The sequence below is a fragment of the Dendropsophus ebraccatus genome, chromosome 9 (assembly GCF_027789765.1).
Source record: "Dendropsophus ebraccatus isolate aDenEbr1 chromosome 9, aDenEbr1.pat, whole genome shotgun sequence".
Classification (NCBI taxonomy): Eukaryota; Metazoa; Chordata; class Amphibia; order Anura; family Hylidae; genus Dendropsophus; species Dendropsophus ebraccatus.
In genome coordinates this window covers 2,602,250-2,629,220 of record NC_091462.1, presented here as the reverse complement: position 1 = coordinate 2,629,220, position 26,971 = coordinate 2,602,250, and the positions used below count along the sequence as shown (strand labels likewise).

At 51.6% G+C, this 26,971-nt stretch overlaps 1 protein-coding gene across 7 annotated transcripts in view; it reads right to left on the bottom strand.

Annotated features, from left to right (window-relative positions):
• TNS1 (tensin 1) overlaps positions 1-26,971 on the bottom strand; it is a 362,619-nt gene that overhangs the window by 37,217 nt on the left and 298,431 nt on the right. For 6 of the 7 annotated variants that reach the window (XM_069982318.1, XM_069982317.1, XM_069982319.1 and 3 more), the window contains 3 exons: positions 25,403-25,478; positions 21,865-21,960; positions 10,328-10,360 (listed from right to left, as the gene is read on the bottom strand). In XM_069982318.1, the coding sequence (XP_069838419.1) occupies positions 10,328-10,360; positions 21,865-21,960; positions 25,403-25,478 (205 nt within the window). The remainder of the gene's footprint in view (positions 1-10,327; positions 10,361-21,864; positions 21,961-25,402; positions 25,479-26,971) is intronic. The other variant, XM_069982320.1, reaches the window with a different exon arrangement.

Sequence of the window (26,971 nt, the reverse complement as noted above, 5' to 3'; positions counted from 1 at the left end):
CCTGCACCCTGTGTATACGGCCCCTGTGTATACGGCCCCTGCCCCCTGTGTATACGGCCCCTGCCCCCTGTGTATACAGCCCCTGCCCCTGTGTATACAGCCCCTGCCCCCTGTGTATACGGCCCCTGCCCCCTGTGTATACGGCCCCTGCCCCCTGTGTATACGTCCCCTGTGTATACGGCCCCTGCCCCCTGTGTATACAGCCCCCTGTGTATACGGCCCCCTGCCCCCTGTGTATACAGCCCCTGCCCCTGTGTATACAGCCCCCTGCCCCGTGTATACGGCCCCTGCCCCCTGTGTATACGGCCCCTGTGTATACGGCCCTGCCTGCCCCCTGTGTATACAGCCCCTGCCCCCTGTGTATACGGCCCCTGCCCCCTGTGTATACTGCCCCCTGTGTATACAGCCCTCTGCCCCCTGTGTATACATCCCCTGCCCCTATGTATACTGCCCCTGCCCCCTGTGTATACAGCCCCTGCCCCCTGTGTATACAGCCCTCTGCCCCCTGTGTATACGGCCCCTGCCCCCTGTGTATACGGCCCCCTGCCCCCTGTGTATACGGCCCCTGCCCCCTGTGTATACGGCCCCTGCCCCCTGTGTATACGGCCCCTGTGTATACGGCCCCTGCCCCCTGTGTATACAGCCCCTGCCCCCTGTGTATACGGCCCCTGTGTATACGGCCCCTGCCCCCTGTGTATACGGCCCCTGCCCCTGTGTATACAGCCCCTGCCCCTGTGTATACGGCCCCTGCCCCCTGTGTATACGGCCCCTGCCCCCTGTGTATACAGCCCCTGCCCCTGTGTATACGGCCCCTGCCCCCTGTGTATACATCCCCTGTGTATACATCCCCTGCCCCCTGTGTATACATCCCCTGCCCCCTGTGTATACAGCCCCCTGCCCCTGTGTATACAGCCCCTGCCCCCTGTGTATACAGCCCCCTGCCCCTGTGTATACGGCCCCTGCCCCCTGTGTATACAGCCCCTGCCCCCTGTTTATACAGCCCCCTGCCCCCTGTGTATATGGGCCCCTACCCTGTGTATACAGCCCCCTGCCCCCTGTGTATATGGGCCCCTACCCTGTGTATACCCTTGTGCACACCACCCTCAGTATAGGGGGGCCGCTTCCTCAGTATATGGGGGGGGCTTCCCTCAGTATAGGGGGGGGCTTCCCTCAGTATAGGGGGGGGCACTTCCCTCAGTATAGGGGGGGGCGCTTTCCTCAGTATAGGGGGGGGGGCTTCCCTCAGTATAGGGGGGGGCTGCTTCCCTCAGTATAGGGGGGGGCGCTTCCCTCAGTATAGGGGGGGCTGCTTCCCTCAGTATAGGGGGGGGCTGCTTCCCTCAGTATAGGGGGGGGGGTGCCTTCCCTCAGTATAGGGGGGGGGGCACTTCCCTCAGTATAGGGGGGGGACGCTTCCCTCAGTATAGGGGGGGGGCGCTTCCTCAGTATAGGGGGGGATGCTTCCCTCAGTATAGGGGGGGACGCTTCCCTAAGTACAGGGGGACGCTTCCCTAAGGACAGGGGGGGGGCGCTTCCCTCAGTATAGGGGGGGACGCTTCCTCAGTATAGGGGGGGGCGCTTCCTCAGTATAGGGGGGGGGCTTCCCTCAGTATAGGGGGGCTGCTTCCCTCAGTATAGGGGGGGGCGCTTCCCTCAGTATAGGGGGGGGGCTTCCCTCAGTATAGGGGGGCTGCTTCCCTCAGTATAGGGGGGGGGGTGCTTCCCTCAGTATAGGGGGGGGGGGCACTTCCCTCAGTATAGGGGGGGGACGCTTCCCTCAGTATAGGGGGGGCTTCCCTCAGTATAGGGGGGGGGCGCTTCCTCAGTATAGGGGGGGATGCTTCCCTCAGTATAGGGGGGGACGCTTCCCTAAGTACAGGGGGACGCTTCCCTAAGGACAGGGGGGGGGCGCTTCCCTCAGTATAGGGGGGGACGCTTCCTCAGTATAGGGGGGGGCGCTTCCTCAGTATAGGGGGGGGGCTTCCCTCAGTATAGGGGGGCTGCTTCCCTCAGTATAGGGGGGGGAACGCTTCCCTCAGTATAGGGGGGGGACGCTTCCTCAGTATAGGGGGGGGCTTCCCTCAGTATAGAGGGGGGCGCTTCCTCAGTATAGGGGGGGGACGCTTCCCTCAGTATAGGGGGGGGAACGCTTCCCTCAGTATAGAGGGGGGCGCTTCCTCAGTATAGGGGGGGACGCTTCCCTCAGTATAGGGGGGGGAACGCTTCCCTCAGTATAGGGGGGGACGCTTCCTCAGTATAGGGGGGGGGGCTTCCCTCAGTATAGAGGGGGGCGCTTCCTCAGTATAGGGGGGGACGCTTCCCTCAGTATAGGGGGGGGGAACGCTTCCCTCAGTATAGAGGGGGGCGCTTCCTCAGTATAGGGGGGGACGCTTCCCTCAGTATAGGGGGGGGAACGCTTCCCTCAGTATAGGGGGGGACGCTTCCTCAGTATAGGGGGGGGGGGCTTCCCTCAGTATAGAGGGGGGCGCTTCCTCAGTATAGGGGGGGACGCTTCCCTCAGTATAGGGGGGGGGCTTCCCTCAGTATAGAGGGGGGCGCTTCCTCAGTATAGGGGGGGACGCTTCCCTCAGTATAGGGGGGGACGCTTCCCTAAGTACAGGGGGGGACGCTTCCCTCATTATAGGGGGGGGCACTTCCCTCAGTATGGGGGGACGAGTATGTATGCACTATAGGGGACGAGGTCACTTTGCACTATAGCAAGAGAACACTGCAGAGACACCATCACATATCTCGATGTCAGTGAACTAGCCAGATCTTCCTCCGGGAAGGAACAACCAAGCCAAGAAATGTCTCCAATTAAGGAAACCACCTAAGCAAGGTATCCATCCACAGACAGCTGTTTCGGGGGTTTTGCCCCTCATCAGTGTGGAGTAGGTTTCTGGCTAGTGGGAGCAATGACTAGTAAGTGCATGCAAAAGGACGCTGGTTGACCTTAGGGAGATCAACCAAAACACTGCAGAGACACCTAGGGCCGTTTCTAGTGGCGGGCGGGCCGGGCGACAGCACGGGGCGCCGACAGCTAGGGGGCGCTGGCCGCCCAGCCACCTGCCCCATAAGCTGCCCAGATCGCTGCCACCCCGCCCGGCGTGCGTCCCCCGGGCCGGTCCCTCCAGGCAGCCGGATCTAGTACAGTGAGCTTCTGGCACAGCAGCCTGTCACACACCTGCCCGGAAGCTCACTGCTGTAGCCCCGCAGCGCCCGGACTTCTCTCTTCTGTTTGGCAGTGGACATGTGACGTGATAAAATGACCGCCACCGAGGAGAGAAGTCCGGGGCTACAGCTGTGAGCTTCCAGGCAGGTGTGTGACAGTCTGCCTGTGCCGGAAGCTCACTGTACTTACAAGACCAGCTGCCAGACAGAGGGAGAGGCTGCCGCAGGATCCAGGAGAGGTGAGTGTATTTTTTTTTTCTCATAACTGCTACAATGTGGGGGCTACAATGGGGCCAATAGTATGGAAGGCTACACAGGGAGAACTATACTATGGGGGGTTACTCAGGGGGAGGGCTATACTATGGGGGGCTACTTGGGGAGAGGGATATACTTTGGGGGTCTACACGAGGGGAGGGCATTACTATGGGGGGCTATACAGTGGGTCTATACCACAGGGGGAAGGCTATCCTGTATGGGGCTATTACTATCTGTACTGCACAGGGGGATTAGTACTATGGGGGGGAGCACAGGGGGGATTATTACTATAAGGGGGACCACTGGGGGGATTATTACTATATGGGGGCACAGCAGGGAATCCTACATACAGGGGGCAACCCACATACCTACTGACTTCACTGCAGAAGTCACGGAATTACTTTTTTTTTGGGGGGGGGGGGGGCACTTTTAGCAAGATTCGCCCTGTAGTCCAAATTACCTAGAAACAGCCCTGGAGACACCACCACGTGTCTAAACGTCAGTGTATTCTAGAACATTGCCCCCTGGAAATCAAAGTAATTGCTCCCACTAGCCAGAAACCTACTCCACACTGGTGAGGGGCAAAAACCCTGAAACAGCTGTCGGTGGATGGATACCTTGCTGAGGTGGTCTCCTTAATTGGAGACATTCCTTGGCTTGTTTGTTCCTTCCCGGAGGAAGATCTGGCTAGTTCACTGACATCGAGATATGTGATGGTGTCTCTGCAGTGTTCTTTTGTATATTTGATTTCTCAGGGGGCAATGTTCTAGAATACACTGACGTTGAGACACGTGATGGTGTCTCTGCGGTGTTTTGGTTGATCTCCCTGAGGTCAACCAGCGTCCTTTTACTCCGCACTATAGGGGACGAGGTCAGGCCGCACTATAGGGAACGAGGTCACTCCGTACTATAGGGGGCGAGGTCAGGCCGCACTATAGGGGACGAGGTCACTCCGCACTATAGGGGACGAGGTCACTCCGTACTATAGGGGACGAGGTCACTCCGCACTATAGGGGACGAGGTCACTCCGTACTATAGGGGACGAGGTCACTCCGTACTATAGGGGACGAGGTCACTCCGCACTATAGGGGACGAGGTCACTCCGTACTATAGGGGACGAGGTCACTCCGTACTATAGGGGACGAGGTCAGGCGGCACTATAGGGGACGAGGTCACTCCGCACTATAGGGGACGAGGTCACTCCGTACTATAGGGGACGAGGTCACTCCGTACTATAGGGGACGAGGTCACTCCGTACTATAGGGGACGAGGTCAGGCGGCACTATAGGGGACGAGGTCACTCCGTACTATAGGGGACGAGGTCACTCCGCGCTATAGGGGACGAGGTCACTCCGCACTATAGGGGACGAGGTCACTCCGTACTATAGGGGACGAGGTCACTCCGTACTATAGGGGACGAGGTCACTCCGTACTATAGGGGACGAGGTCACTCCGCACTATAGGGGACGAGGTCACTCCACACTATAGGGGACGAGGTCAGGCCGCACTATAGGGGACGAGGTCACTCCGCACTATAGGGGACGAGGTCAGGCCGCACTATTGGGGACGAGGTCATTCCGTACTATAGGGGACGAGGTCAGGCGGCACTATAGGGGACGAGGTCACTCCGTACTATAGGGGACGAGGTCACTCCATACTATAGGGGACGAGGTCAGGCCGCACTATAGGGGACGAGGTCACTCCGTACTATAGGGGACGAGGTCACTCCGTACTATAGGGGACAAGGTCACTCCGCACTATAGGGGACGCGGTCACGCCGCACTATAGGGGACGAGGTCACTCCGTACTATAGGGGATGAGGTCACTCCGTACTATAGGGGACGAGGTCACTCCGTACTATAGGGGACGAGGTCACTCCGTACTATAGGGGACGAGGTCACTCCGCACTATAGGGGACGAGGTCACTCCGAACTATAGGGGACGAGGTCACTCCGTACTATAGGGGACGAGGTCACTCCGCACTATAGGGGACGAGGTCACTCCGTACTATAGGGGACGAGGTCACGCCGTACTATAGGGGACGAGGTCACTCCGTACTATAGGGGACGAGGTCACTCCGCACTATAGGGGACGAGGTCAGGCCGCACTATAGGGGACGAGGTCAGGCCGCACTATAGGGGACGAGGTCACTCCGCACTATAGGGGACGAGGTCAGGCCGCACTATAGGGGACGAGGTCACTCCGTACTATAGGGGACGAGGTCACTCCGTACTATAGGGGATGAGGTCAGGCCGCACTATAGGGGACGAGGTCAGGCCGCACTATAGGGGACGAGGTCACTCCGCACTATAGGGGACGAGGTCACTCCGCACTATAGGGGACGAGGTCACTCCGCACTATAGGGGACAAGGTCACTCCGTACTATAGGGGACGAGGTCACTCCGCACTATAGGGGACGAGGTCACTCCGTACTATAGGGGACGAGGTCACTCCGCACTATAGGGGACGAGGTCACTCCGTACTATAGGGGACGAGGTCACTCCGCACTATAGGGGACGAGGTCACTCCGCGCTATAGGGGACGAGGTCACTCCGCGCTATAGGGGACGAGGTCACTCCGTACTATAGGGGACGAGGTCACTCCGTACTATAGGGGACGAGGTCAGGCCGCACTATAGGGGACGAGGTCACTCCGTACTATAGGGGACGAGGTCAGGCCGCACTATAGGGGACGAGGTCACTCCGTACTATAGGGGACGAGGTCAGGCCGCACTATAGGGGACGAGGTCACTCCGTACTATAGGGGACGAGGTCACTCCGTACTATAGGGGACGAGGTTACTCCGCACTATAGGGGACGAGGTCACTCCGTACTATAGGGGACGAGGTCAGGACGCACTATAGGGGACGAGGTCAGGCCGCATATAGGGGACCGAGGTTCAGGGCCGCACTATAGGGGACGAGGTCACTCCGTACTATAGGGGACTAGGTCAGGCCGCACTATGAGGGGACGAGGTCACTCCGTACTATAGGGGACGAGTCGGCCGCACTATAGGGGACGAGGTCAGGCCGCACTATAGGGGGACGAAGGTCAGGACCGCACTATAGGGGACGAGGTCACTCCGTACTATAGGGGACGAGGTCAGGCCGCACTATAGGGACGAGGTCAGGCCGCACTATAGGGGACGAGGTCACGCGCAGTATAGGGACGAGGTAGGCCGACGCACTATAGGGGACGAGGTCACTCCGCACTATAGGGGACGAGGTCACGCCGCACTATAGGGGACGAGGTCACTCCGTACTATAGGGGACGAGGTCACTCCGCACTATAGGGGACGAGGTCACTCCGCACTATAGGGGACGAGGTCACTCCGTACTATAGGGGACGAGGTCAGGCCGCACTATAGAGGACGAGGTCACTCCGCACTATAGGGGACGAGGTCACTCCGCGCTATAGGGGACGAGGTCACTCCGCGCTATAGGGGACGAGGTCACTCCGTGCTATAGGGGACGAGGTCACTCCGTGCTATAGGGGACGAGGTCAGGCCGCACTATAGGGGACGAGGTCACTCCGCACTATAGGGGACGAGGTCAGGCCGCACTATAGGGGACGAGGTCAGGCCGCACTATAGGGGACAAGGTCACTCCGTACTATAGGGGATGAGGTCAGGCCGCACTATAGGGGACGAGGTCACTCCGCACTATAGGGGACGAGGTCACTCCGCACTATAGGGGACGAGGTCACTCCGCACTATAGGGGACGAGGTCACTCCGCACTATAGGGGACGAGGTCACTCCGCACTATAGGGGACGAGGTCAGGCCGCACTATAGGGGACGAGGTCACGCCGCACTATAGGGGACGAGGTCAGGCCGCACTATAGGGGACGAGGTCAGGCCGCACTATAGGGGACGAGGTCACTCCGTACTATAGGGGACGAGGTCAGGCCGCACTATAGGGGACAAGGTCAGGCCACACTATAGGGGACGAGGTCACTCCGTACTATAGGGGACGAGGTCACTCCGTACTATAGGGGACGAGGTCACTCCGTACTATAGGGGACGAGGTCAGGCCGCACTATAGGGGACGAGGTCACTCCGCACTATAGGGGACGAGGTCAGGCCGCACTATAGGGGACGAGGTCACTCCGCACTATAGGGGACGAGGTCACTCCGCACTATAGGGGACGAGGTCACTCCGCACTATAGGGGACGAGGTCAGGCCGCACTATAGGGGACGAGGTCAGGCCGCACTATAGGGGACGAGGTCACTCCGTACTATAGGGGACGAGGTCAGGCCGCACTATAGGGGACGAGGTCAGGCCGTACTATAGGGGACGAGGTCACTCCGTACTATAGGGGACAAGGTCAGGCCGCACTATAGGGGACGAGGTCAGGCCGTACTATAGGGGACGAGGTCACTCCGTACTATAGGGGACGAGGTCACTCCGTACTATAGGGGACGAGGTCAGGCCGCACTATAGGGGACGAGGTCACTCCGCACTATAGGGGACGAGGTCACTCCGCACTATAGGGGACGAGGTCACTCCGCACTATAGGGGACGAGGTCAGGCCACACTATAGGGGACGAGGTCACTCCGTACTATAGGGGACGAGGTCACTCCGTACTATAGGGGACGAGGTCACTCCGTACTATAGGGGACGAGGTCACTCCGCACTATAGGGGACGAGGTCACTCCGTACTATAGGGGACGAGGTCACTCCGTACTATAGGGGACGAGGTCACTCCGTACTATAGGGGACGAGGTCACTCCGTACTATAGGGGACGAGGTCACTCCGCACTATAGGGGACGAGGTCACTCCGTACTATAGGGGACGAGGTCAGGCCGCACTATAGGGGACGAGGTCAGGCCGCACTATAGGGGACGAGGTCACTCCGCACTATAGGGGACGAGGTCACTCCGTACTATAGGGGACGAGGTCACTCCGTACTATAGGGGACGAGGTCACTCCGCACTATAGGGGACGAGGTCAGGCCGCACTATAGGGGACGAGGTCACTCCGCACTATAGGGGACGAGGTCAGGCCGCACTATAGGGGACGAGGTCACTCCGCACTATAGGGGACGAGGTCAGGCCGCACTATAGGGGACGAGGTCACGCCGCACTATAGGGGACGAGGTCAGGCCGCACTATAGGGGACGAGGTCACTCCGTACTATAGGGGACGAGGTCAGGCCGCACTATAGGGGACGAGGTCACTCCGTACTATAGGGGACGAGGTCACTCCGCACTATAGGGGACGAGGTCACTCCGCACTATAGGGGACGAGGTCAGGCCGCACTATAGGGGACGAGGTCACTCCGTACTATAGGGGACGAGGTCAGCTCGCTACTATAGGGGACTGAGGTCACTCCGCACTATAGGGGACGAGGTCACTCCGTACTATAGGGGATGAGGTCACTCCGCACTATAGGGGACGAGGTCACTCCGCACTATAGGGGACGAGGTCACTTCCGCACTATAGGGGACGAGGTCACGGCCACACTATAGGGGACGAGGTCACTCCGCACTATAGGGGACGAGGTCACTCCGTACTATAGGGGACGAGGTCACTCCGTACTATAGGGGACGAGGTCAGGCCGCACTATAGTGGACGAGGTCAGGCCGCACTATAGGGGACGAGGTCACTCCGCACTATAGGGGACGAGGTCACTCCGTACTATAGGGGACGAGGTCACTCCGTACTATAGGGGACGAGGTCACTCCGTACTATAGGGGACGAGGTCAGGCCGCACTATAGGGGACGAGGTCACTCCGCACTATAGGGGACGAGGTCAGGCCGCACTATAGGGGACGAGGTCAGGCCGCACTATAGGGGACGAGGTCAGGCCGCACTATAGGGGACGAGGTCACTGCGCACTATAGGGGACGAGGTCACTCCGCGCTATAGGGGACGAGGTCAGGCCGCACTATAGGGGACGAGGTCAGGCCGCACTATAGGGGACGAGGTCACTGCGCACTATAGGGGACGAGGTCAGGCCGCACTATAGGGGACGAGGTCAGGCCGCACTATAGGGGACGAGGTCACTGCGCACTATAGGGGACGAGGTCAGGCCGCACTATAGGGGACGAGGTCACTCCGCACTATAGGGGACGAGGTCACTCCGTACTATAGGGGACGAGGTCACTCCGAACTATAGGGGACGAGGTCAGGCCGCACTATAGGGGACGAGGTCACGCCGCACTATAGGGGACGAGGTCACTCCGTACTATAGGGGACGAGGTCAGGCCGCACTATAGGGGACGAGGTCACTCCGTACTATAGGGGATGAGGTCAGGCCGCACTATAGGGGACGAGGTCAGGCCGCACTATAGGGGACGAGGTCACTCCGCACTATAGGGGACGAGGTCAGGCCGCACTATAGGGGACGAGGTCAGGCCGCACTATAGGGGACGAGGTCACGCTGTACTATAGGGGACGTCCAGGGGATGATGAGACTTAGGACAGACCCGGCCGCTCCTCCGGTCTCCACAATGACTTCAGAGAGTAGCGAATAGCTTGCGTCCTGATCTGTTACACAGCAGAAGGGTTGTTGCAGTGTGTCAGGCTTTGCTATCACTGGATATGACAGGACGGCCGGCTGCAGACATCAGTGAACTTTTAAAGCAACATTTCCCCATAGGACAAGGGCCGGTGTTACTTTATAATGTACTGGCGCTATATGGCGGTGTGCTATGGGATGTATATGGCAGTATAATTACTATGACCAAAGGACAGGAGAGTTTCTGGACCAAAACACTGTAACAAACCTCCAGCTGTGTGAGGTCTTATTGATTCTCCTATCAGAACTTTATTTCCGTGGTTTCTGTCCATGAAGATGATTGGTTGTGTAAGTCACATGCACAAACGCAAAAAAGAAACAACGTAACAAACCAGGCAATGTAAGCGGCCCCATGGATGCAGGGGGGAGGGGCACTTACCTTCCTCGTACCCATCAATCAACGTTTCCATCTCTGAGAGGACGAGATACAGAACGTGGAAGAGAAGGAGAAAAGGAAAGATAAGAAAAATTACCTGGATACGGCTATATATACCGCTCTGAGGGATACGGCTATATATACCGCTCTGAGGGATACGGCTATATATACCGCTCTGAGGGATACAGATATATATACCGCTCTGAGGGATACGGCTATATATACCGCTCTGAGGGATACGGCTATATATACCGCTCTGAGGGATACGGCTATATATACCGCTCTGAGGGATACGGCTATATATACCGCTCTGAGGGATACGGCTATATATACCGCTCTGAGGGATACGGCTATACATACCGCTCTGAGGGATACAGATATATATACCGCTCTGAGGGATACAGATATATATACCGCTCTGAGGGATACAAATATATATATCGCTCTGAGGGATACGGCTATATATACCGCTCTGAGGGATACGGCTATATATACCGCTCTGAGGGATACAGCTATATATACCGCTCGGAGGGATACGGCTATATATACCGCTCTGAGGGATACAGATATATATACCGCTCTGAGGGATACAGATATATATATACCGCTCTGAGGGATACAGATATATATACCGCTCTGAGGGATACAGATATATATACCGCTCGGCTATATATACCGCTCTGAGGGATACGGCTATATATACCGCTCTGAGGGATACGGCTATATATACCGCTCTGAGGGATACGGCTATATATACCGCTCTGAGGGATACAGATATATATACCGCTCTGAGGGATACAGATATATATATACCGCTCTGAGGGATACGACTATATATACCGCTCTGAGGGATACGGCTATATATACCGCTCTGAGGGATACGGCTATATATACCGCTCTGAAAGATACAGATATATATACCGCTCTGAAAGATACAGATATATATACCGCTCTGAGGGATACAGATATATATACAGCTCTGAGGGATACGGCTATATATACCGCTCTGAAAGATACAGATATATATACCGCTCTGAGGGATACGGCTATATATACCGCTCTGAGGCATACAGATATATATACAGCTCTGAGGGATACGGCTATATATACCGCTCTGAAAGATACAGATATATATACCGCTCTGAGGTATCCGGCTATATATACCGCTCTGAGGGATACGGATATATATACCGCTGAGGGATACGGCTATATATACCGCTCTGAGGGATACAGAGATATATACCGCTCTGAGGGATACAGATATATATACCGCTCTGAGGGATACAGATATATATATACCGCTCTGAGGGATACAGATATATATATACCGCTCTGAGGGATACGACTATATATACCGCTCTGGGGGATACGGCTATATATACCGCTCTGAGGGATACGGCTATATATACCGCTCTGAGGGATACGGCTATATATACCGCTCTGAAAGATACAGATATATATACCGCTCTGAGGGATACAGATATATATACAGCTCTGAGGGATACGGCTATATATACCGCTCTGAAAGATACAGATATATATACCGCTCTGAGGGATACGGCTATATATACCGCTCTGAAAGATACAGATATATATACCGCTCTGAGGGATACGGCTATATATACCGCTCTGAAAGATACAGATATATATACCGCTCTGAGGGATACGGCTATATATACCACTCTGAGGTATCCGGCTATATATACCGCTCTGAGGGATACGGATATATATACCGCTGAGGGATACGGCTATATATACCGCTCTGAGGGATACAGAGATATATACCGCTCTGAGGGATACAGATATATATACCGCTCTGAGGGATACGGCTATATATACTGCTCTGAGGGATACGCCTATATATACCGCTCTGAGGGATACGGCTATATATACCGCTCTGAGGGATACGGCTATGTATACCGCTCTGAGGGATACAGCTATATATACCGCTCTGAGGGATACAGCTATATATACCGCCCTGAGTGATACGGCTATATTTACCGCTCTGAGGGATACGGCTATGTATACCGCTCTGAGGCATACAGATATATATATACCGCTCTGAGGGATACAGATATATATACCGCTCTGAGGGATACGGCTATATATACCGCTCTGAGGGATACGGCTATATATACCGCTCTGAGGGATACAGATATATATACCGCTCTGAGGGATACGGCTATATATACCACTCTGAGTAGGGATGAACAAACTTTTGAAAAGTTCGGTTTGATCCGGCGAACTTTCGTGAAGTTTAGATTTGTACGAACCGAACCTAAAGCGCACCTTGCTATAACAGCTGAATAAATGCAGCTAGAATTGTGGGAGTCTGATAGGGTAGAGTAGTTTCGTGTAGTTGCAGTTGCTATTACAATGAAAAAAGTGGAAAAAACCAAAGTGCAAAAATAGTGAAAATCAGTATTACAGGGAGCGGTATTACCGGGGTTAGCGATCCTCTGCAATAATGCCGATCCCTGTAATAGTTAATAATTAATTAATAAAACTAATTTTCGTTCTAATAAAGATATTTTCGTTGTACAGTACCATAATTAAAACGAATCCATGCTTTTGCAATTAAATATACTGTTAATAAATAAATAAATATATAAATAAAAAAAAGTGTGTATATATATATATATATATATATATATATATTTATTTACAGTATACATATAAACTAATATCGATAATGCAAAATAAATTAATTCAAGTTCATTTATTTAGATATAAACATGTAAAAAAGTCAAAATGTGCCTGGAAGAATTAATCTGGTACCAGAAACTAGTAATAGAAAAATACAGAAACATCAAACTGATCTGGCAAGTAAAAAATAGAATGGAATTAAAGGATATAAATAAAAAATATAGAAATAACAATGTCAAAATGTGAAAAACTATATAAAAAAGAAAAAGATAAAAGGGACTGCGGACTGTCCGGTGTCAATTCTACATAAGTTATGCTGCGTCTACACGAAGCGATAATTCGCCCAATCGATCGTTTAATAATTTTGAAGCAACGATTAGGCTGTTATAACGATCAGCATTTAGACAAATAAATTGTTAGAAAAATCGTTAGAATATTTGTAAGAAAAATCGTTATTGCGATCGTTTTTAGGATCGCTTAAGCCCATCTTTTACATAGGGTAAATCGTTGAAAGACTGTTTACACGAAGCGATCTGCGAATTTTTTGCGAACTACAAACGATGATTTAAGAACATGTTGAAAGATCAAAATGAACGATTTTTCGCTCATCGCTTGATCGTTTGCTTTGTTTACACGGAAATCGTAATCGTTCCGTGTAAACCCAGCATAAGGTTGCGTTTACACAGAAAGATTTATCTGACAGATTTTGGAAGCCAAAGCCAGAAATAGATTTGAAAAGAGGATAGATCCCAGTCTTTCCTTTATGACCTGATCCCTGTTTATAGTCTGTTCCTGGTTTTGGCTTCAAAGATCTGTCAGATAAATCTGTCTGTGTAAACGTACCATCAGGGTCCATTTACACAGAAAGATTATCTGACAGATTATCTGCCAAAGATTTGAAGCCAAAGCCAGAAACAGACTATAAACAGAGACAAGGTCAAAGGAAACCCTGAGATGTCGCCACTTTTCAAATCCATTCCTGGCTTTGGCTTCAAATCTTTGGCAGATAATCTTTCTATGTAAATGGACCCTAATTTATGTGAATTCATTGACTGTTCACATCCAATCACTGATTACTCTCAATTAAGCTACACTCCCCGTAGAATTGACACCGGACAGTCCGTTGTCCCTTTTATCTTTTTCTTTTTTATATCGTTTTTCACATTTTGACATTGTTATTTCTATATTTTTTATTTATATCCTTTAATTCCATTCTATTTTTTACTTGCCAGATCAGTTTGATGTTTATGTATTTTTCTATTACTAGTTTCTGATAAACAAACATATATATATATATATACACACATTTTTTTATTTATATATTTATTTATTAACAGTATATTTAATTGCAAAAGCATGGATTCGTTTTAATTATGGTACTGTACAACGAAAATATCTTTATTAGGACAAAATTTTTTTTTTTTTATTAAATATTAACCATTACAGGGATCGGCATTATTGCTGGGGATCGCTAACCCCGGTAATACCGCTCCCTGTAATACTGCTACCTGTAATCTTGCTTCCCTGCTTTCCCAGATGCATCCAGAGGTGTTTGCATCACTTTCTAAAGATGTCTTGGACTTGTCTATTCTGTGATTTTATTTTTATTGTTATCTTAATCCAAGAAAACAGAGGATACACACCATAAATTCTTTTAAACTTTCTTTATCCAAAATAATTTCAGGATAACAATGCACATAAGGTATATCACCCAACACTCGTGCTCATCGTCTTCAGATGCTGTGTGAGAGACAAGGTTGAGAAGTTGTCAAGAGAGGACGTCATGAAAAGACAGAATAGGACTAAAGATGTTTATATCTACCTATGACAATCGTGCCAAATTGGTACAAAAAATTATTACCAAACATTGGGACATGCTGCGACTGGAGCCTAAATTTGGCCGGTTATTCCAGCACACCCCTAGGTTTGTGTATAAGAAGGGCAAAACCCTGGCCAATCAGCTAGTAAGGGCTGACATAGGTAGGAAAAAACTAAGTAGACAAACGTTCATCAGAGCCGCTAAAAAGGGCACCTTTCCCTGCCACAAATGCCAGCATTGTAGTTCCATCATTAGGGGCAACACAGTGAATCATCCCTCAAAAGGACATCCGATCGATGTCAAGGGATGGTTCTCCTGTAATTCTAAACAGGTCGTATATTTTCTCAAGTGCCCATGTGGACTTGCTTATGTTGGCCAAACATCTAGAATGGTCAAGATTAGATTGGGGGAACACAAATCGGCGATTAGACGTTGTATACAAAACAAAGGTATTGTACCAGAAAATGATTTTGGAGAAACTGGCGTAGCTCGCCATTTTTCCACATGCCGACACCAGGTCAGCGATTTACGTTGGATGGTGCTAGAAGAGATCGAGGGTGAAAATGATATGCAGATTAGGAAAAGATTATTGCAGAAAGAGACATTCTGGATTCAGCGTCTTGGTACGCTGAATCCAGGAGGTCTGAATGAAGTTTGCGGTTTCAGTGCGTTTTTGTAGCCTTACTTGCTTAGCGGGTACTTTATAGTTATTATTATTTTGCATCCAAGAGGGTTATGTTATGACCACCCAGAATGGCCTATGTGTACTATTTACGCTTAGGTGATTATGATGTATCTAATTGTATCTTTTTGTACCCGTAGCCTAGGAAGTCTCGCGATACTTCCTAGCCTTTTTATACTGGTGGTGGGCTGATCACGTGATGCTTGACAAAGTGGAGCGATTCCACGAAACGTCGCAGAATCCGGCGTCTGCTCCCGCGACGCCGATCACTTCCATGTGGACGACAAAGCTCTGATGGAGCCTTAAAGGACTTTATTGTCTCTCACACAGCATCTGAAGACGATGAGCACGAGTGTTGGGTGATATACCTTATGTGCATTGTTATCCTGAAATTATTTTGGATAAAGAAAGTTTAAAAGAATTTATGGTGTGTATCCTCTGTTTTCTTGGATTGTCATTGGAGGTTCACAGGCCCTCTAACTTACACACCAGTGTGAGAGACTCATGTGCAGCGTATCTGTTTGTATATTATCTTAACCAGATTCGTTACAAACTTTCACAAAGTTTAGTTTGGTGACGAACCAAAATTTTTACGGTTCGGTTTGTTCATCCCTGGCTCTGAGGGATACGGCTATATACCGCTCTGTAGGTGATCAACAGTGTATTATTTCTCCATTCTGTGTAGGTATACAGCAGTGTATTATATACGTATTATCCCCCTGTGTGAGTGTGTATATATCTCTCCATTCTGTGTAGGTATACAGCAGTGTATTATATACTTATTATCCCCCTCCTGTATGAGTGTGTATATATCTCCATTCTGTGTAGGTATACAGCAGTGTATTATATACTTATTATCCTCCTGTGTGAGTGTGTGTATATCCCCATTCTGTGTAGGTATACAGCAGTGTATTATATACTTATTATCCCCCTCCTGTATGAGTGTGTATATATCCCCATTCTGTGTAGGTATACAGCAGTGTATTATATACTTATTATCCTCCTCCTGTATGAGTGTGTATATATCCCCATTCTGTGTAGGTATACAGCAGTGTATTATATACTTATTATCCTCCTCCTGTATGAGTGTATATATATCCCCCATTCTGTGTAGGTATACAGCAGTGTATTATATACGTATTATCCCCCTGTGTGAGTGTGTATATATCTCTCCATTCTGTGTAGGTATACAGCAGTGTATTATATACTTATTATCCCCCTCCTGTATGAGTGTGTATGTCTCCCCATTCTGTGTAGGTATACAGCAGTGTATTATATACTTATTATCCTCCTGTATGAGTGTGTATGTCTCCCCATTCTGTGTAGGTATACAGCAGTGTATTATATACTTATTATCCCCCTGTATGAGTGTGTATATATCTCTCCATTCTGTGTAGGTATACAGCAGTGTATTATATACTTATTATCCCCCTGTATGAGTGTGTATATATCCCCATTCTGTGTAGGTATACAGCAGTGTATTATATACTTATTATCCTCCTGTATGAGTGTGTATATATCTCTCCATTCTGTGTAGGTATACAGCAGTGTATTATATACTTATTATCCTCCTGTATGAGTGTGTATATATCTCTCCATTCTGTGCAGGTATACAGCAGTGTATTATATACTTATTATCCTCCTGTATGAGTGTGTATATATCTCCATTCTGTGTAGTTATACAGCAGTGTATTATATACTTATTATCTCCCTCCTGTATGAGTGTGTATATATCTCTCCATTCTGTGTAGGTATACAGCAGTGTATTATATACTTATTATCCAGGGGCGGAACTACCGCCGTAGCAGCCGTAGCGGCTGCTACGGGGCCCCTAACATCAGGGGGCCCGTGGCCTCGGCCCCCCGAAGATGACCGCTTGCAACACCCGGCGGCCGAGCGGGCCTCCCGGGTGTTCAGTGTTCTGACTGACAGCGCGAGAAGCCATAGGCTTCCCGCCCTGTCAATCATTCTTGTGACCGCAAGCAAGCATTCCGCTTGCGATCACAAGAGTGTCCCACCCAATGAGCAGCTCTTTGGTGAAGTCCTGGCAGCGTCATCGCTGAGCGCTCAGTGTGCGCCGCCGCGGCTGGGACTTCCGGTACTAAGAACACAAACAGGAAGTCCCAGCCGCCGCGGCGCACACTGAGCGCTCAGCGATGACGCTGCCGGGACTTCACCAGAGGGCTGCTCATCGGGCGGAGGCAGAGAGAAGAGGAGACCGGCGACCGACGGGGGAGCGTGGGGTTAGGTGAGTTATGTGTTTGTTTGTTTTTTTAATCAGAGGAGCAACACTGCGGGCTATGTGGGGGCTGGGGATGCACAATACTGGGGGCTATGTGGGGAAGGGGATGCACAATACTGGGGGCTATGTGGGGAAGGGGATGCACAATACTGGGGGCTATATGGGGGCTGGGGATGCACAATACTGGGGGCTATGTGGGGGCTGGGGATGCACAATACTGGGGGCTATGTGGGGAAGGGGATGCACAATACTGGGGGCTATGTGGGGAAGGGGATGCACAACACTGGGGGCTATGTGGGGGAGGGGATGCACAATACTGGGGGCTATGTGGGGAAGGGGATGCACAATACTGGGGGCTATATGGGGATGCACAATACTGGGGGCTATATGGGGGATGCACAATACTGGGGGCTATGTGGGGAAGGGGATGCACAATACTGGGGGCTATGTGGGGATGGGGATGCACAATACTGGGGGCTAAGGATGGACAACACTGGGGGCTATATGGGGGATGCACAATACTGGGGGCTATGTGGGGGATGCACAATACTGGGGGCTATATGGGGGATGCACAATACTGGGGGCTATATGGGGGATGCACAATACTGGGGGCTATATGGGGGGATGCACAATACTGGGGGCTATATGGGGGATGCACAATACTGGGGGCTATATGGGGGGATGCACAATACTGGGGGCTATATGGGGGATGCACAATACTGGGGGCTATATGGGGGATGCACAATACTGGGGGCTATATGGGGGATGCACAATACTGGGGGCTATGTGGGGGATGCACAATACTGGGGGCTATATGGGGGATGCACAATACTGGGGGCTATATGGGGGGATGCACAATACTGGGGGCTATATGGGGGATGGGAATGCACAACACTGGGGGCTAACCTATATGGGGGATGGACAACACTGGGGGCTACCTATATGCGGGACGGGGATGGACAACACTGGGGGCTACCTATATGCGGGACCGGGATGGACAACACTGGGGGCTACCTATATGCGGGACGGGGATGGACAACACTGGGGGCTACCTATATGCGGGACGGGGATGGACAACACTGGGGGCTACCTTTATGGGGAATGTGGGCCATCTAAAAGGGGAACTACACAGAGGGGCCATTTATGAAGGGGACTAGGGGGCATCTATAAGGGGAACTACACTGGGGGGGTTGACACAGAGGGGTCATCTAAGAGGACTACACAGAGGGGACCATATACTGTAGGGCAGGGATAGGGAACCTTGGCTCTCCAGCTATTGCAAAACTACAGCTTTATTTTTGACTGTCCATACATGATGGGAGTTGTAGTTTTGCAGAAGCTGGAGAGCAGAGATTCCCTACCTCTGATATAGGTGATGCACAGAGGGTGTCATCTACTATAAATGGATTACACAGAGGGGGATCTCTACTATAGTAGATGCACACGGGGCCATCTATATGGAGGACTGAACAAGGGGCAATCTATAAGCTGTCTACACAGAGCCTAATTTGTCTGTCTGGCAGATTCTGTGGATTCGTGGCTCGGAGTTCTTATAATGGCCCAGGACAGATGGAGAAGAAAATGAAAAGGAAACAACTCTAATGAGAGAAGGCGTCCCCTGTGAGTCACTTAATATAACTGCAGTGTAATTTATATGGTGTATAGAACCTGTGTAGAGCTGGGTGTGTTGATGGCATAGTGGTTGGTCGAGGAGGGGGGGGCCCCAATCAAAAGTTTGCTGTGGGGCCCAGCCATTTCTAGTTACGCCCCTGTTATTATCCTCCTGTATGAGTGTGTATATATCTCCATTCTGTGTAGGTATACAGCAGTGTATTATATACTTATTATCCTCCTGTATGAGTTTGTATATATCTCCATTCTGTGTAGGTATACAGCAGTGTATTATATACTTATTATCCTCCTCCTGTATGAGTGTATATATATCCCCCCATTCTGTGTAGGTATACAGCAGTGTATTATATACTTATTATCCTCCTCTATGAGTGTTTATATATCCCCCCCCATTCTGTGTAGGTATACAGCAGTGTATTATATACTTATTATCCTCCTGTGTGAGTGTGTATATATCTCCCCATTCTGTGTAGGTATACAGCAGTATATTATATACTTATTATCCTCCTGTGTGAGTGTGTATATATCTCTCCATTCTGTGTAGGTATACAGCAGTGTATTATATACTTATTATCCCCCTCCTGTATGAGTGTGTATATATCTCCCCATTCTGTGTAGGTATACAGCATTGTATTATATACTTATTATCCCCCTCCTGTATGAGTGTGTATGTCTCTCCATTCTGTGTAGGTATACAGCAGTGTATTATATACTTATTATCCTCCTGTGTGAGTGTGTATATATCTCTCCATTCTGTGTAGGTATACAGCAGTGTATTATATACTTATTATCCTCCTGTATGAGTGTGTATATATCTCCATTCTGTGTAGGTATACAGCAGTGTATTATATACTTATTATCCCCCTCCTGTATGAGTGTGTATATATCTCCCCATTCTGTGTAGGTATACAGCAGTGTATTATATACTTATTATCCTCCTGTATGAGTTTGTATATATCTCCATTTTGTGTAGGTATACAGCAGTGTATTATATACTTATTATCCTCCTCCTGTATGAGTGTGTATATATCTCCCCATTCTGTGTAGATATACAGCAGTGTATTATATACTTATTACACATTTTTCCCTACAATGATCTCTGGATCTCTTCAAAACAAGGACCCCACCAGCAGAATAGTGAGTGCAGCTCTGGAGTATAATACAGGATGTAATTCAAGATCAGTTTAAAATCAGATTAAAAGAAGCTCTATTCCCCTTGGCACGCGGTGTAACAGTGAGCACAGAGCTCTATTCTCCTTGGCACGTGGTGTAGCAGTGGGCACAGAGCTCTATTCCCCTTGGCACGTGGTGTAGCAGTGGGCACAGAGCTCTATCCCCTTGGCACGTGGTGTAGCAGTGGGCACAGAGCTCTATTCCCCTTGGCACGCAGTGTAGCAGTGGGCACAGAGCTCTATTCCCCTTGGCACGTGGTGTAGCAGTGGGCACAGAGCTCTATTCCCCTTGGCACGTGGTGTAGCAGTGGGCACAGAGCTCTATTCCCCTTGGCACGTGGTGTAGCAGTGGGCACAGAGCTCTATTCCCCTTGGCACGTGGTGTAGCAGTGGGCACAGAGCTCTATTCCCCTTGGCACGTGGTGTAGCAGTGGGCACAGAGCTCTATTCCCCTTGGCACGTGGTGTAGCAGTGAGCACAGAGCTCTATTCTCCATGGCACATGGTGTAGCAGTGGGCACAGAGCTCTATTCCCCTTGGCACGTGGTGTAACAGTGAGCACAGAGCTCTATTCTCCTTGGCACGCGGTGTAGCAGTGGGCACAGAGCTCTATTCCCCTTGGCACGCGGTGTAGCAGTGGGCACAGAGCTCTATTCCCCTTGGCACGTGAAGTAGCAGTGGGCACAGAGCTCTATTCCCTTCGGCACGTGGTGTAGCAGTGGGCACAGAGCTCTATTCCCCTTGGCACGTGGTGTAGCAGTGGGCACAGAGCTCTATTCCCCTTGGCACGTGGTGTAGCAGTGGGCACAGAGCTCTATTCCCCTTGGCACGTGGTGTAGCAATGGGCACAGAGCTCTATTCCCGTTGGCACGCGGTGTAGCAGTGGGCACAGAGCTCTATTCCCCTTGGCACGTGGTGTAGCAGTGGGCACAGAGCTCTATTCCCCTTGGCACGTGGTGTAGCAGTGGGCACAGAGCTCTATTCCCCTTGGCACGTGGTGTAGCAGTGGGCACAGAGCTCTATTCCCCTTGGCACGCGGTGTAGCAGTGGGCACAGAGCTCTATTCCCGCTGGCACGCGGTGTAGCAGTGGACACAGAGCTCTATTCCCCTTGGCACGCGGTGTAGCAGTGGGCACAGAGCTCTATTCCCCTTGGCACGCGGTGTAGCAGTGGACACAGAGCTCTATTCCCCTTGGCACGCGGTGTAGCAGTGGGCACAGAGCTCTATTCCCCTTGGCACGCGGTGTAGCAGTGGGCACAGAGCTCTATTCCCCTTGGCACGCGGTGTAGCAGTGGGCACAGAGCTCTATTCCCCTTGGCACGCGGTGTAGCAGTGTTCACCACTCACCTCCGGACTGTTGCAGCAGGATGTCCGCTGGGTTGTGAGGCTTTAACCCCAGAGCTGACAGAGGAGTCTTGGCGAGACCCGGAGGAGACCGAACCGCTGGGGGGGGAGGAAATACACGATTAGTAAATACAAGGATACGTGTCCCAGCGATTCCTCCTCATCCCGTCTCAGATCAGATATTTATCGGGCTGTAAGGCGCCCGGCTTCAGCAGGAGCCCTCCCCCCTCCCTATAAAGGACTACTGAGTGTCAGGTGTGGAGGGTACAGAGGACCCCTCTCTGGGCACTACAACATGGCAGCCACACTCCCCACCACTGATACAGAGAGGAGGTCTAGAGGACCATGATCACAGCAGGGCACACACTCAGCTCTGCTACACCGCTGGTGATATAATGAGTGCGCAGTGTAGAGGAGGCGGCTGTGGGATTCTTATATACTTGTTGCCCTTAATAGGCCAATTGTGGAGAAGAGAGGGGAGAGGATGGATGTTCCATGGACGCAGCCGCTTCCAGACATTCTGCTCCTGACACAATGACTCTGTTCTTCATCCTCAGGAATGTTTCCAGTGAGGGGGAAGCGGAGGGAACTATATAGAGAAGGCACCCGCTTCCCTGCTGCTGAGGGTGGCCCCCACACTGGGCACCCATCTCCCATTCACTGACTATGGAGCCATTACCGAACATGTGGCCCTTACAGTCAGAGTAGCAGAGCGGGACAGAAAACACCGAAAATCTTACAACCAACACATCCAGCTCTGCTACATCTCATATACAGGTGACACTACACTCCTGGCTCTGCTACATCTCATATACAGGTCACACTACACTCCTGGCTCTGCTACATCTCATATACAGGTGACACTACACTCCTGGCTCTGCTACATCTCATATACAGGTCACACTACACTCCTGGCTCTGCTACATCTCATATACAGGTGACACTACACTCCTGGCTCTGCTACATCTCATATACAGGTGACACTACACTCCTGGCTCTGCTACATCTCATATACAGGTGACACTACACTCCTGGCTCTGCTACATCTCATATACAGGTGACACTACACTCCTGGCTCTGCTACATCTCATACACAGGTGACAATACACTCCTGGCTCTGCTACATCTCATATACAGGTCACACTACACTCCTGGCTCTGCTACATCTCATATACAGGTGACAATACACTCCTGGCTCTGCTACATCTCATATACAGGTGACACTACACTCCTGGCTCTGCTACATCTCATATACAGGTCACACTACACTCCTGGCTCTGCTACATCTCATATACAGGTCACACTACACTCCTGGCTCTGCTACATCTCATATACAGGTGACACTACACTCCTGGCTCAGCTACATCTCATATACAGGTGACACTACACTCCTGGCTCTGCTACATCTCATATACAGGTGACACTACACTCCTGGCTCTGCTACATCTCATATACAGGTGACACTACACTCCTGGCTCTGCTACATCTCATATACAGGTGACACTACACTCCTGGCTCTGCTACATCTCATATACAGGTGACACTACACTCCTGGCTCTGCTACATCTCATATACAGGTGACACTACACTCCTGGCTCTGCTACATCTCATATACAGGTGACACTACACTCCTGGCTCTGCTACATCTCATACACAGGTGACACTACACTCCTGGCTCTGCTACATCTCATATACAGGGGCTCAGGGGCACTGTGATTTGCAGGGATGTGTTACCCTGTTTTGTTGTGTGGATACATTTGGATACACTGTGGATACACACTGCTGAGCACCATGTTCTGTGACCGGGAGGAAGTGACTGTAATGGACGAGGAAAAAAGAGGCTGAAGAGGAGAACTGGCAGATTAGAGGGGTCCTCCAAGAATAAGGGGCGGGTCATGACAAATACTGAGGCTCCGCCCCTCTCCCAGCACAGCGCACAACACACAGGGAGATCCATCAAGCCTTGTGCAGAAGAGCAGTGACCATGGCAACCAGATTCCAGTGCCCATAGTAACCAACCAGATTCCAGCACCCATAGCAACCAACCAGATCTCAGCCCCCATAGCAACCAACCAGATCTCAGCCCCCATAGCAACCAACCAGATCTCAGCCCCCATAGCAACCAACCAGATTCCAGCACCCATAGTAACCAACCAAATTCCAGCGCCCATAGTAACCAACCAGATTCCAGCACCCATAGCAACCAACCAGATCTCAGCCCCCATAGCAACCAACCAGATCTCAGCCCCCATAGCAACCAACCAGATTCCAGCACCCATAGCAACCAACCAGATCTCAGCCCCCATAGCAACCAACCAGATTTCAGCACCCATAGTAATAGTACCCAACCAGATTCCAGCACCCATAGTAACCAACCAGATTCCAGCTTCCATAGTAACCAACCAGATTCCAGCACCCATAGTAACCAACCAGATCTCAGCACCCATAGTAACCAACAGATTCCAGCACCCATAGTAACCAACCAGATTCCAGCCCCCATAGCAACCAACCAGATCTTAGCACCCATAGTAACCAACAGATTCCAGCACCCATAGTAACCAACCAGATTCCAGCACCCATAGTAAACAACCAGATTCCAGCACCCATAGCAACCAACCAGATTCCAGCACCCATAGTAACCAACCAGAATCCAGCACCCATAGTAACCAACCAGATTTCAGCACCCATAGCAACCAACCAGATTCCAGCACCCATAGCAACCAACCATATCTCAGCACCCATAGCAACCAACCAGATCTTAGCCCCCATAGCAACCAACCAGATCTCAGCCCCCATAGCAACCAACCAGATCTCAGCCCCCATAGCTACCAACCAGATCTCAGCCCCCATAGCTACCAACCAGATCTCAGCCCCCATAGCAACCAACCAGATTCCAGCACCCATAGTAACCAACCAGATCTCAGCCCCCATAGCAACCAACCAGATCTCAGCCCCCATAGCTACCAACCAGATCTCAGCCCCCATAGCTACCAACCAGATCTCAGCCCCCATAGCAACCAACCAGATTCCAGCACCCATAGTAACCAACCAGATCTCAGCCCCCATAGCAACCAACCAGATTCCAGCCCCCATAGTAACCAACCAGATTCCAGCACCCATAGTAACCAACCAGATTCCAGCACCCATAGTAACCAACAGATTCCAGCACCCATAGTAACCAACCAGATTCCAGCACCCATAGTAACCAACCAGATTCCAGCACCCATAGTAACCAACCAGATCTCAGCCCCCATAGCAACCAACCAGATTCCAGCCCCCATAGTAACCAACCAGATTCCAGCACCCATAGTAACCAACCAGATTTCAGCTTTCATTCTTTAGAGGTATATTCAAAAGTGAAAGCTGGAATGTGATTAGTTGTTCTGATTGGTGGAATCCGGTTGCTATGGTTACTGGACTGTGACTGGTTTCTATGGTAACTGCTCCTTTGCACAAGGCTTGATAAATCTCCCCCAAGTGTGACCTTACATCCCCGGAGGTGGAGCCCCTCAGGTCTGAGCCTGGTGCAGCGGCGGGGTACCTGTGCCCGTGGGGCTGATGGCGGGGGCAGGGATATCCATCTCTTCAAAGGCCTCCTTGTAGCTGTGCAGATGAGGCTGCGAATAGAAGAAAAGATTGAGAGAACGGCTGAAAACCGCCATCTAGGCCCACCCAGACGATGTGAGGGGTCCTGATGCATCCATCTCTACATGACATCCCCTTTAAATCCTCCCACCCTAGAATCCATCTCCCCTTTAAATACCCCCACCCTAGAATCCATCTCCCCTTTAAATACCCCCCACCCTAGAATCTATCTCCCCTTTAAATACCCCCACCTAAGAATCCATCTCCCCTTTAAATCCATCTCCCCTTTAAATCCCTCCACCCTAGAATCCATCTCCCCTTTAAATCCCCCCCACCCCAGAATCCATCTCCCTTTCCTGCTGGTTTCCTGGAGCTCTGGGGGTGGTCGGTGTTGGTTGTCACCCAGGGGCGGTGGGGATAAGGGGGTCTTTACCTCCTTTGGTCGCCCTCCGGGGTTGGTTGTCACCCAGGGGCGGTGGGGATGAGGGGGTCTTTACCTCCTTTGGTCGCCCTCAGGGGTTGGTTGTCACCCAGGGGCGGTGGGGATGAGGGGGTCTTTACCTCCTTTGGTCGCCCTCCGGGGTTGGTTGTCACCCAGGGGTAGGGGCGGTGGGGATGAGGAGGTCTTTACCTCCTTTGGTCGCCCTCGGGGGTTGGTTGTCACCCAGGGGCGGTGGGGATGAGGGGGTCTTTACCTCCTTTGGTTGCCCTCCGGGGTTGGTTGTCACCCGGGGGCGGTGGGAATGAGGGGGTCTTTACCTCCTTTGGTCGCCCTCCGGGGTTGGTTGTCACCCAGGGGCGGTGGCGGTGATGATGAGGTTGTCTTTATTTCCTTTGGTCGCCCTCCGGGGTTGGTTGTCACCCAGGGGCGGGGGCGGTGGGGATGAGGGGGTCTTTACCTCCTTTGGTCGCCCTCCGGGGTTGGTTGTCACCCAGGGGCGGAAGCGGTGGGGATGAGGGGGTCTTTACCTCCTTTGGTCGCCCTCGGGGGTTGGTCGTCACCCAGGGGCGGTGGGGATGAGGGGGTCTTTACCTCCTTTGGTCGCCCTCCGGGGTTGGTTGTCACCCGGTGGCGGGGGCGGTGGGGATGAGGGGGTCTTTACCTCCTTTGGTTGCCCTCTGGGGTTAGTTGTCACCCAGGGGCGGGGGCGGTGGGGATGAGGGGGTCTTTACCTTTTTTGGTTGCCCTACGGGGTTGGTTGTCACCCAGGGGGGGGGGGCGGTGGGGATGAGGGGGTCTTTACCTCCTTTGGTCGCCCTCCGGGGTTGGTTGTCACCCAGGGGCGGGGGCGGTGGGGATGAGGGGGTCTTTACCTCCTTTGGTCGCCCTCGGGGGTTGGTTGTCACCCAGGGGCGGTGGGGATGAGGGGGTCTTTACCTCCTTTGGTTGCCCTCCGGGGTTGGTTGTCACCCGGGGGCGGTGGGAATGAGGGGGTCTTTACCTCCTTTGGTCGCCCTCCGGGGTTGGTTGTCACCCAGGGGCGGTGGTGGTGATGATGAGGTTGTCTTTATTTCCTTTGGTCGC